The 12,685-nt window shown below is 33.0% G+C and overlaps 1 protein-coding gene across 1 annotated transcript in view; it reads left to right on the forward strand.

Moving 5' to 3' along the window:
• TNKS (tankyrase) overlaps positions 1 to 12,685 on the forward strand; it is a 179,506-nt gene that overhangs the window by 26,679 nt on the left and 140,142 nt on the right. The window contains exon 2 of the mRNA XM_016136124.2: positions 2,124 to 2,348. Coding sequence (XP_015991610.2) covers positions 2,124 to 2,348 — 225 coding nt within the window. The remainder of the gene's footprint in view (positions 1 to 2,123; positions 2,349 to 12,685) is intronic.

Here is a 12,685-nt window from a genome sequence, read left to right on the forward strand (position 1 = left end):
TTGTATACTTCTCAGATTGGAAGTCTGTTACAGCAATTACTGTATGTTGGTAAAAATTAGAACACTACATTGTCTTAATTTTTAGTGACCTTTGCTGGATCAGAGAAAGGTTGTTCATTGATTTCTCTTTCGTATTTTATAAAACCGAACCATAAGTATTTGTATAAACAACAACATTATTCCTTTTAAAAATTGTAACTGCATTCCGTGACCATCTATCAGCTACTAATTTGTACTGCTTTAACCCTTCACCCCTTTCTCCCAGTGCCCCAACTCCCCTCCAATCACCAGATTGTCCTCTATATTTCATTTCACCACATTCTTGATAATACTGAGCATTTTTGTTTTGTTTTATATTTTAGATAAAAAATTTTAGTAAAAAGTAAACATACTTTGCTCTTTTGCTTAAAGTTATAAAGGATACTTTTTAAAATGCTAATAAGTTATGAAGTATCTTAGCTTAACTGTATTTATTAGGGAAGAAAGGAAATTCTTAAACATGTTAATGTATTGTTTAGGGAAATATGAATTTGCACCTGGGCTTTATTCATACTATAAAGAGGGAAAATCATAAAATCTTTATGGATAAAGAAGGTGCCTATGGCACAGGGGAAGAATAGAATTGTGATAGTAGGGGAAGAAAGACATTGATGTTAGAAAATTAAACAGAATGTAACATCTATTCACTTCTGCAGACATTAAAAAAAAACAACAAACAGCAAGGTAGTGATAGCTATATTACCACATACGCTATACTTTCAATGTTCCAGTTCTAGTGCAAAATTTGCCTATTTTTACCCAAAAACTTCAGCTTAATTTGAAGGATGTTTTCTATGGAAACATAATTCTTGCTTTGATATATATGTCTGTGGGACTATATCTTACTTTGGAGACATTTTTCTATAGGTAGTGTGGAAAACGTATATCGAAATAATTTTTTCCCACACTGTTCTCATTTATTTATTTAGTTTGTGCATGAAGTGGAGGGAAATATGACTCTTTTACTGCTTTGTAGTTTTATTTGGGATGTTATTTTGTAACAGCATTACACAGTATGTAATAACATGGAGGTAGTGATACCTAGCCAGTAAGACATAACAAAATCTAAGGTAGGAAAAAAAGAATTATTAATAAAGTTAATAGCTGGTAAAGGTAAAAATACTAATATTTGAAGGGTTTTTTTTTTTAACAACACATTGCAGTGTAGCTTGTAATTTCATCTCTGTACTACAAGTGCTTCAAAATCGTCAGTGGCTATTTTTTCCCTTCTCGTTGATCTCACTAAAATCTTCATCATGCTGGATATCGCATAATGGTGTTACCTTTGACTCCCATTATGTTGTACTTTCTTGGTATTTTTTACCTTTCTCAGTGTTTGCTTAGTCCTTATGTTGCTCCAGACCCTTTTTGGCTTGTTTTTCCCCCTTTCTTTCTGTCTGAAAATTGTGATACTTCTTACCAGTGTTCTCCTTCTGTATTTTCAAATGCACGCATTCCCACTTGTTTATCATATTGTTTCTGCAGACTCAGTAAATCCAAACATGAATTGTTTTACTTAATTATGCATTTCATTTAGTTTGCCACCAGTCCCAAGAGTAGATATTTCAATTGAGTATTATCTTTAGTTCTTCATTTTCAAATAACTTGTAACCAAGATATCACATATTTCTGATATCCATACATTTTTTCTCCAGTTTTCCTTATGGAATGTTGAATGTTATGATTTGTCTTCAATTTGGTAGTCAGCAGTATTTAAATAAGCTTTATCTCTTAAAATATAGAGGTGGATTTTATACATTTGATTTTTGTCTTGTGAAGCATAGAGGAAAGTGAGTGCCTTGGACAGGAGTCTTATTCATTTTGTATGTCTAGCACAGTTGCCTGGCACATAATTGAAGAAACATTTTTTGAAATGAACTGCCCAAAGACTAAAAAAGAGCTTTCTTAGTTCTAAATTCTTTGATATGAGAGAATTCATTTGAATGTCGGCCCTGTTTATTTACCCTATTGACTGTAGAACATAGTACTTCAGTTCGTATTCGTTGATATTGTTAAAGTAATTCTAATGGTTCTTTTTACAAAATTGATTTAATATATAAGATATTTCCCCTCTTAATTTTTAGGTTTTGGAAGGAAGGATGTTGTAGAACACTTGCTACAGATGGGTGCTAATGTCCATGCTCGCGATGATGGAGGTCTCATCCCGCTTCATAATGCCTGTTCTTTTGGCCATGCTGAGGTTGTGAGTCTGTTACTGTGCCAAGGAGCCGATCCAAATGCCAGGGATAACTGGAACTATACGCCTCTCCATGAAGCTGCTATTAAAGGGAAAATCGATGTCTGTATTGGTAAGTATTGTTTGATGATATCTAAATTGTAAGATCAACCCGACAGGAATAAAATTTTAAATAAAGGTTTAATATTCTCTCCTCTTTTTTTTATTGTGGTGGAAACCCTTAGAATAAGTAAGAAGGGCTTTCTTACTTCTTATTTTTAGAAGCAATTCTTTTCCATCAAAAGGAAAGGAGAGAGATGATAATCTAAAGTTGGTTAAGAACAAGATTCACAACATTGGCTTTCCAAGTGTAAGTCAAATACTAACTGGTGTGGAACTAAATTTTGATGGATTACTATTATCAAATTTAGTTAATTCACAGTCTCTTTAAAAGATTGCAAATTTCTATCCTAGCTTCAGTCAGAGCCATTATAAAGTACAAATTTTACTGAATTGGATGGCATATTTGGATGCTTTAGGTTGATTCAAGGAAAGTCACCTAGTACTAAGGCAAAGCCTTTTTCTTTGTTTCTAAAATTGAACACCAGCTATTTTATTAGTACTAGAAAGCTTTGAGTGAGTGATTTAAATACAGTAGTTCAAAGCTTAATATTTTTTCAGCATGTTCCATAGTCTAGAGGAAAAGTAATTTCAAACAAAATTGAACTTTTTCACCATTTCGGTATTGAGATTATATGAAATTATATTTAATTGGCATTTCTTTCTCATATATATATATATCTAACATATATGTATTTTAGATTTTGCTTTATTGTATTAAATTTTTCATTTTGAAATCTAAAACAAGCTTCTAGGAGACAAGCATAGTTTCTCTGGAGCGTATCATCTGTTTCTTCATACATAAGATAGTGGATGTTTGGTTAGCCCATGGCGGATTGGTTTACATAATTGTCTTCCTGAGTGATATCCATTTCAGTTGAATCAGTATCCTTATGATAAAAGTCAAATATATATGTCATGTTTAAAGATATAGTGATGGTGCCATTAAGATTTTTTCCCTCTTAATAGCCATCTATTACAGCCTCTAATGTATTTTTCAGTTTTCCTCAAATTATTATAATGCTTAATGTATAACTTCTTTATCTCATTCTCTGTAATTATCCTTTGCCACTTCAGCATCTATTGACGTGACTCCTTTGGATGTCCTGTCTGTTCTGATCTCTGACATCTTCCATTTTCAGTTGATTCTATCATTTTCTCTGAAGTCTCCTAAAATAGACATATCTTGGACTGTCACTATATAAAACTACCTTGAAAAGCTTGAACTTACAACATATTTTCTGATCACCAAAACTCTAAAGTAACTTGTGATAAGCTACTATGTGATAACTGTTATGGAACTTGATTTGTATTCCTGCCTAATCTTCTAGACTTTCAGCTTCCCTACCTTCATCTTTTCTTGTTTCACCTTGTCATATGCATTGGAGTTTCCTGTCATTAGTCATAGACTTTTATACACTTTCACTTTCTTGCAGTATTCTTCTTTCTAGGCTTCAGGGTTCTATTTTCCTATCTACACCTCTCTGAAATTTTTATTTTATCAGTGCTTTTAATATCTTATTGAAATTTATATTTCTCTCCTTTTTTCTCCTAATTGCCCTCCCACAAGTACATAATAAAAAGTGTTCATTATATTCCAGTTCTGTTGAAATAAAGGAATAGGTGTAAGACTTGAATTTTTAAAGTATGGATTCCCACAGAGGATTTCCCTGCAATCCTCAGTAGGCTTTGGCAGCACATATTGCTTTCTTCCGTTTAAGTTCTTGTGCCTTATAAAAGTTGAAGGAAGGAGAAGGGCACCTTTGGATCTGTAATCAAAATATAATTGAGGATACAGCTGCTATTAAAGTATGTAACACAGTTATTGTGGGAAACAAGATTGGTGGTAGACTCTTCTGTACACTTAATTAGCTTTCAGGAACCTGTTAGGAGGTGTATCCTCAAGTACACTGAAACCTCTGATAGCTTATATATCATACTTTCTGAATTTGAGTGTAGTTAAGGAACTCTGAAATGTTTCTATTAGGCAGATTTCTACTTTGAGACAACTGGGTGAAAGAATTGGAAGCCTTGTTTTTTTCCTTTTTTTGCTCGAATCTGACTGATTTTGAGAGATTAGTGTACAAACTTAATTTTTAAAATGTTTTTGCCTAGATGATGAATTGCTGGCTTATTTTCAGGTTAATCATATATATAAGTGTTGCAGAATAGTGAATACATTTAATATTTTTAAAGATAGAGTGAAACCACATTATCACTGGCTTAAGGTGGCAGCAGAATGAATTGCTGTAAAGCTCATGCTCTGGGCTTATATCCTGGCCCCACTGGTTACCTGTAGTATGTGAGATCAGGAGGTACTTCCTTAACCTCTGTGTTTCATTATATGTGAAATGAGAATACCTCTCATACTTAACAGGGTTCTTGAGAGGATCAGCATGATAATACTTGTAAAGTACTTAGAGTACCTGTATGGTGAATAGTAAATAAATATTTGCTTTACTTAATTGCTATTATTATTGCTGAAATGTCAACCTGAATTATGAGTATGTGATATAGGCTTCCTGGTTTCTCCTATTTGTCCTTTATTAACATTTTTTTTTTTTTTAATGCCAGTTTAAAAGTCTAACAACCCATGTGTTTCATAGATGCTATTTAGCTACCATTGAAAAGAACAAAATACAGTCTGAGATTATTTTTTAAAAACTTTAAATACATGTGTAATTAAACTAGCTACTGAAAACAAAGGTCATAGAGTTCATTATAGTAATGTTGATGATTTAACAAGTCTAATTTTCTTTAGAAATCAACAGTTTCTGCCTTTAGATCATATTCATTTCTCCCTACCTACAGATATAGTCTCAAAAAAGTTAAACGATTTCTTCTTTTCTGAACATATACCCTATGATTTTTGAGACTACCCAAGTGTTAGTGCTTCGAAATTCCATTTTAAAAGCAAATTGTAGATAGATCTTTCACAAAATCAACTGATATAAGATCTTGGAGTCATAATGGACATTTAAATTTTTTTTTCCATTTTAAATTTGATTGACTACTACCCAGCTCCTTTTCTGACTTTGGAAATTTAAAACTGGGTTATCATTTTGGGGAGGAATACAGAAGCTCATGGAGTCAGACCTTTCTTCTTTCTACCCTTTGGCAGTCAGGGATGGCCTTGGTTTGATCAATCAGATGCCCTTTTTGTAAAGTAGAATTTTGAGTACAAAGTCTTAGAGATATTAAGGAATCATTCATAGCAGCAATTTTTTGCTGCAGTGTTGGCAGTAACCCAGTTGTAATGTTCCTACTGAAAGACAATTGTATGCCCTTCTACTTGCTCTACTGCTTTTAATTTGTTTTCTAAGATTGGTCCTCCACCTTCCTTTCAGTTCTGTTTAAGGTAGATACAGTTGGTTTCTGTTATTTCCAAATGACTGTAACTAATATAGTAGCTAAGTACAAGTTCTAGTATGGGGCCTCTAAACTAATGAAGAAATCTCTTGAATCTTTATTTAAGTCCCACTGCCTTCACACTACCTGTATCTCACACTCCCATCTCTCCTTATACTCTGCGATTCTCTTTGGAGACTTCTCGGTTCCTTAGAAGGGAGGAGACAACATTCTGACTTCCACAGAAAATAGTCCCAAAGATATAGTAGAGGTATACAGTCTTATAATACCTGTGAGATTCTCACTGTTTGAAATACCCCAACATCTAGACCCATATGTGAGAAATATCTCCTAATACAAAGCAAGATATTAGCATACAGAAATCATGAAGCAAAAGATTAATAAGTAAATCCAGGAAGTCAGCATTGTTTTAAAACTTAATGTAGATAGGAGTTCCAGAAGGTAAAAATGAAAACAACAACAACAAAAAACTGATGGAAGAGATCAATAATATTTAAACAAATAATAAGCAGAAAAAAAAACCAGGTCTTGAGCTTGATAAGGCTTATGGAGTTCCATGCCGTATTGATGAAAAGGCACAGTGAAGAAGATATATGGACTTTTCCAGTCAGGAAGAATAAGTTGCCTACCAAGGAGAAAAAAAGTAGGCAAGGAATGTTCCATTTATAACACTGAAAAGCTTGAAGACAGTGGAAAACCTACTAAAGACTCCTGGAAGAATTAAAACTGTAATTCTCTTGATAAAGAGTAGTTCTTCAGCTTTTTGGAAGTAAGAAAGGCTGAATAGAGCAAGTGACATTATTTTAAAGAAACAAAGCTCCTGCCACTTGCTTTCTTTGTCTTTCTCTATACTTACAAATAATTCTTGGCTTCATTTGTCTTACATGCAAAGACTAAGGGGGTCCTTACTTGGAAGCTCAAAATTCAAATTTCTACTTAAAATCTGTAACAATTAGAACTTTAAAAAAAAATAGCTTCATTTTCAACCCTCAGTGGTATTATGTCATGCTGGTTGTAGTCAAAGACCTGGGTTTTTGAGCAAGTTACTTATTCTCTTCTAGTTATTAAAATGAGGGTGATAACTGTACTTCATTTGGTATTAAGAAGATTAAGTGAGAGAATGCACGTGAAGCACCTAGTATAGTATCTGTGTAGACAATCCTTTCATAATTTCCTACCCTGCCTTGATTGCTTGTCTGATTTCTCGAACCATGTCTCACTTTACTAACCACGTTTCATTTTACTTCAGAGCACTTATTATGTGGAATTATGCATTTATGTAATTATGTATTTATTTGCTTGTTTTTCATCTCTCTGTGTACTCTTTGCCACTCTGGCCTTGAATATAAATACAGGAAACTTGTCTGCCTTATTTTGCATTTATCTCCAGTATAATATACCTCTGTGTCCATTCAGAGTAAAATACTCTGTGACAGAACCTCATTGTGGTTTTAACTTGCATTTCCTTGATTAATAATGTTGTCAGGCATCTTTTCATGTGCTTTTTGTGGCCATTTGTTTACATTTTTTAGAGAAATGTCTATTCATATTCGTTTTCCATCTTTAATTGGATCATCTCTTTGTTACTGATTTGTAAAGGTTTTTTTATATATTGTAGATAGAAGTTCCTTACCAGATCAATGATTTCACATATTTTCTCCTATTCTGTGTTGTCTTTTCACTTTCTTGATAATGTCCTTTGAAGCAAAAAAGTTTTTAGTTTTAATAAGTTAATGTTAAAAAGTCCGCTTTTTCTTTTTTTGCTTGTGCTTTGGTGTCATATTTAAGAATACATTGCTAGATCCCAGATTATGAAGATTTAATGACCCTGTGTGTTTTTTCTAAGAATTCTATAGTTTTACCTCTTCATTTAGGTCTTTTACCCATATGGGGTTAATAGTCTTGTGTGATAGAAGGGGTCCAACTCCATTATTTTTCATGTACCTATCAAGTTTTCCCATTCAGATGTTCGTAATATTCCTTTATAGTACTCTTTGTTTCTTTAAGCTTTATATTAATGCACCCCTTTCATGTGTGATTCTAGTCATTTGAGTTTTTTTTTCTGGGTCTGTTTAGCTAAAAGTTTTCCTGTTTATATTATTGTGCACATTGGTAGTTCCTTCCTATTTGTTGTATGGTGTTCTGTCATGGATGTAGCACAGTTGGCGGACTTTTGGGTTGCAGATTGTGGGCTGTGAACATTGGTTTATACGTTTTGGTGTGAACATATTGTTTGATTTCTCTCAAGTAGATGCCTAAGAGTAGAATTGCTGAGTGGAATGATAAACATATGTTGAACTTTATAAGAAGCTGCATTATCTTGATGCTTGAATGTGTTGAGCATATTTTCATGTACTTATTGGTCTTTGTGTATATTCTTTGGGAGATCTCAGTTCAGTTCTTTTGACCTTTTTGTTTTGGTATTGTTTTTATTGAGTTGTGTTATTATTATTATATTGAGTTGTGTTAATTTTTTTTTGTGTCATGAATTTGGGTCTCTGTTGGATGTGTGTATTGTGAAAGCTTTCTTCCAGTGCTTTGCCTTTCATTTTCTTAATGGTATCTTTAAACAAGCAAAGGTTTTAAATTTTGGTGAAATACAATTTGTCAATTAAAATAGAAAAGTATTTGGTGTCTCACCAGCATTGGAATAATAAGATTTCTATTAGACAATTATTTTTAGGTTAAAAACAGTTTATAGTGGGGTAAGATTTTAGTTTTAATTACATTTCAGAAATGCAGGAAAACAGTTTTTTGGTTTAAGGATCTCTGAAGTGCTTTATAACAACTCATTTAGGATCAATTGTTTTTTTTAAATTAAAATGAAAGAATAAGCTACTCCAGAATGAATGAAATTGAATATATTATGTGCTTTATATTTAAGATTTAAAAGTCTTTAATTAGAAAATAATTACCCAAAATATGCATGGTTATTTCCGTGATAACATTGTTTGCACCTCTTATTTGGAAATATATTTCTAGAATTTAGGAAATAGGTGATTTTTTTGTAGCTTGTTGCCTGAAATTATTTCATAAAGGAAGACTCATTAATTCTTAATAGTTAAACATTTGTTTGGTTTGTGCTTTCTCTCTGCTTTTCTGACATCAAAAGACACATAAGTATTCTATAAGCTGTTTGATCATTTCATTGACTTTGGTAGAGTTCTCACAGCTTTCCATATTCCCACAGTACGGAGACAAATACGAACAGTTTCAAGTATCAAGGACTAGTCTTTTTAGTTCTGGTGTATTCTAAAGCTCCAGTTTTTGTTGGCATCTAAAAGTAGAGTAGTCCCTCTTTCCATTGAATGTATTTACTTTCCTTTTATTTTTTTCCCCCAACAAAATGTGAGTGGGAGCAAAATGTGTAACTTCTGAGCAGGAGTGCTAAGAATCAGAACACAGTTTACCATATTTTGTTTTTCCTTATCTTGGGTGTTTAGGGTATCACATTTTAGCGCAGAACCCTCTTCAGTCTGGGCCTGTGAGTAAAAGAACTCCTCTGCTATGTCTTTCTCAATTTGTAGTGTTAGCAAGAAATGGACTTAACTTTATTGAGATTCTGGAGCACTTTGTTACAGCAGCATAACCTAGACTACCCTGACCGATAACACTTTTTATGAAATTGAATTTATAAGTAACAATAAACAATAAAGAAATGATTATTTAAGAATACTCACTTGTCTAGTTGCCATTAGGGAGAAAAATATATCTTGGAGCTGATCCCCAAGAGAACTAGGGCCCTAAGCACAGTATAAAATACCTTTCTGTTTAACTAGCATATACTTCTGGTACATGCATAGTGAATTATATTATAATTGCTGCAATCAAAATATACTTACTTTCTGATTCAGCTGTAGGACCAGGTGACAGTCTCTTAAATTGAATCAGGTAAGGTGTGAACTTGAGCATGCTCTAAATTGGTTATTGCATTGTTATATGCTCCTATGGTATTCTGCTTAGATCTTACTTGGTTCTTTATGTCTGACAAATTGTTTGTTCTTTGTAGTAGAGAACTAAAAATATTCTTATTCATTGTTGTATTCTCATTGCCTATTACTAGTATAGAATTGTATGCTTAAGAAATATGTATGGAATGACAAAGAAATTAACAAGAAGATGACTTAGTTCTGTCTAGCTTTTGTGCGTTAGTCTGTGTTAGTGTGAAAAATAAAGAAATTGAATAATTTTCTACTTCTTGATTAGGTGATATTTTTGAGGTTCTTTTATTTTAAAGTGATATGAATTTGCAGTATGTCCAACACTCCCATACTTGTATACAAATATAAAACACATTTTATAGTCAGATATACATTGTTAAATTATATTCTATTTGTCAAATTATTCTTCTTCTGCATTAGGATGGGTTGCCGAATATTGATTCTAATCATGCTTTGACTTCTGGTTACAGTGGATTTTTTAATAAAGAAATGGGCAGTCCAGCATTATTTGTTGTTGTTTGTAGGTTAAACCTATGAGTTGCTCCTGTCAGGAACTGAGGTGTTGAGGTGAGGAGGAAGAAGAGAGAAAAAGATGATACTGGTAAATTTGTTAAAAGTTGCTGTGGATAGATGATTATATGTAATGGAGTATTACCCTTTAGGCAGCTCGAAGTACTTAGCCAGATAATTTCACTAATATTTTTACCTAAGCATGAAGCAGATGATTCAGATTTCCTACCATTCACCAGTGAAGAAAGGAGATAGTTATTAGTTTGCCACAGTTTGTGGAGCTGATATAAAGTTGTTACAATAGAAGTTTTCTTCACTGAGAACTGAAAGTTCTCTCTGCTTAGTGGGATTTGACAATACATTTTAAGCATGAAAAATTAAGTTCATTCTTTAAGTCTGCCAAACAAATTCTTTATTCTTAGTTTAGGTCATCTAGTACTTAGCTAATTTAAAGTGGTAGGTAATTCTTTACCTAGCTTTATCAAAAAAAAAAAAATCTTAAAATAATCTACTAAAACAAATTTTTTTATAATTATAATTCATTCCTAAAGTAGTATCCATCTTATAATTTCCTTATAGCTCCATTTTATATTTCTGCTATCTAGAAAGACATATGTATTTCCTTGTACAAACTCTGCTTTAGTTTAAATTACTTGATCTCTTCCATGGTTACATGGCCATGCCTTTTGATGAAGTTAGAAGTGCTGGAACTTAGAGTGGCTTGGGATTTGGGTGGAGGAGCAGAAGGTTGGACCAGTGTTGGACTGCCTCTAGTACCTTCTTATCTACTGTTATTTTAAATATAGTATACTATTGAAGATGAACAACTTTCTGGTTTTGTCTTAACAGTATTAGAAACAATAGATGTTCATTAAAGAAAAATTAGAAAATACAACTGTCACACCTAAGCTGTCCCACATGAGGGCCATTAAAGGAAAATTAGTTAAAATTTTTAAAATTGAAAATTTAGTTTCTCAGTTGTACTGGCCACATTTCAGGTTTCTCAGTTGCACTAGCCATGTTTCAAGCTTAATAATCATATCTTGCTCTTGGTTATCAGAGAGTTTGGATGTAGAAATTTCCATCATCGCAGAAAGTTCTATTAGGCAGTGATGTTAGACCTGTGTACATAGTCCTTTGTAAATAAAACTGGGATCGTTCCATGCATACTTTTTTCCCCTCATTTTTTTCACTGTTTTGAGAATATATTTCATTTAATCAGTTAATATTTCTATCATTTTTAAAGGCTGTCAGGAATTATATATTAGACATATTATATGTCTATTATAGAGACATAACCGTTAGTTTGTTAATCAGTCACATATTTTGGGCCATTTAGACAATTTCTGATTTTTCACTGTTGTTTTATAAACATTAGGCAATGTCTTTTTCATTGAATACATGTACAAACCTTTAAGTACTTGAGGATAAATTCTGGAAGGCACAGTTTCTTAATAAGAACCAAAGAAATTGTCGCTGTTGGAGAATTCAACATTACGGCTTTTGATTTAGTCTGTCGCATTATCTATCCACATGTCATTCATATAAATGGTTAAGGAAAGTCACTTCCCATACCTTTCTTACTCTTTACAAAAATTCACTTGCTTCTGTTTCATAATTGTCTCATTCCCTTTTCCTGCCAGAAAACCTCCTCTGGCATTTTAAACTGCAGTTTTCCATAGAAAAACTGAATTGGGATCTTTTAAACAAGTCTCGATGTAGCATTTTCATAAAAAAGTAAAAGTAAGCAAAATTCTATACATGTATACTGAAAAAGAAGAGCTAAGAATGATAGTAATTTTTCCCTTCTGAAATAATCCCCCCGACACTGAACACTGTTATCTTGGTGACTTGTCCACTTATGCTCGGTTGCTTTTAAGAAGGTTAGAGTATTTATACATTTAACTAATAAATTTGGGACTACTTAAGTAGGCATTCTGGATAATGGTGGCAAATACACACACACACACACACACACAGAGAGAGAGAGAGAGAGAGAGAGAGAGAGAGAGAGAGAGAGTGTTAGTGAGTTAGTGAGTTAGAATTCCCAGAAAAGCGCCATTGTGAATGCTTTCATTCTCCTAAGGCCTTAAGAAATATGTCAAAATGCTTAAATGGGAGGTGGAGGGTGGGGGGCGGGAGCAGGTAATGTTAAAGACCAAAACAACAAGAAAAACCTCGTACATTTTTTAAAGTGATAAAAGGCTTTGCTTATCGCTCAATCTGTCTATTAAAGGAATAATTATACATTTGCATTTAATTTTGTATTAACCATGATGGTTCAAAACAATCTGTGGATTTCAGTGAGATGCCTGGCTTACGTTTGGGGTTGTATGAAAATCATATTTGAGGCAAATGACTCATGTAACCAGTCAGTTTTTGCTTGACATGGTAATCATGTTATCTGAAACTCCTTGCATATTATAACTGTATCATCATTTTATGCAGTTCTCTGGGAACTGAGATTTCAGATTGGCAATGAAGATTTATGGAATCCTTCTCACTACTCATTCTTAGCTGACCAAAGTAG

Source organism: Rousettus aegyptiacus, unplaced genomic scaffold, assembly GCF_014176215.1.
Source record: "Rousettus aegyptiacus isolate mRouAeg1 unplaced genomic scaffold, mRouAeg1.p scaffold_m13_p_11, whole genome shotgun sequence".
Taxonomy (NCBI): domain Eukaryota; kingdom Metazoa; phylum Chordata; class Mammalia; order Chiroptera; family Pteropodidae; genus Rousettus; species Rousettus aegyptiacus.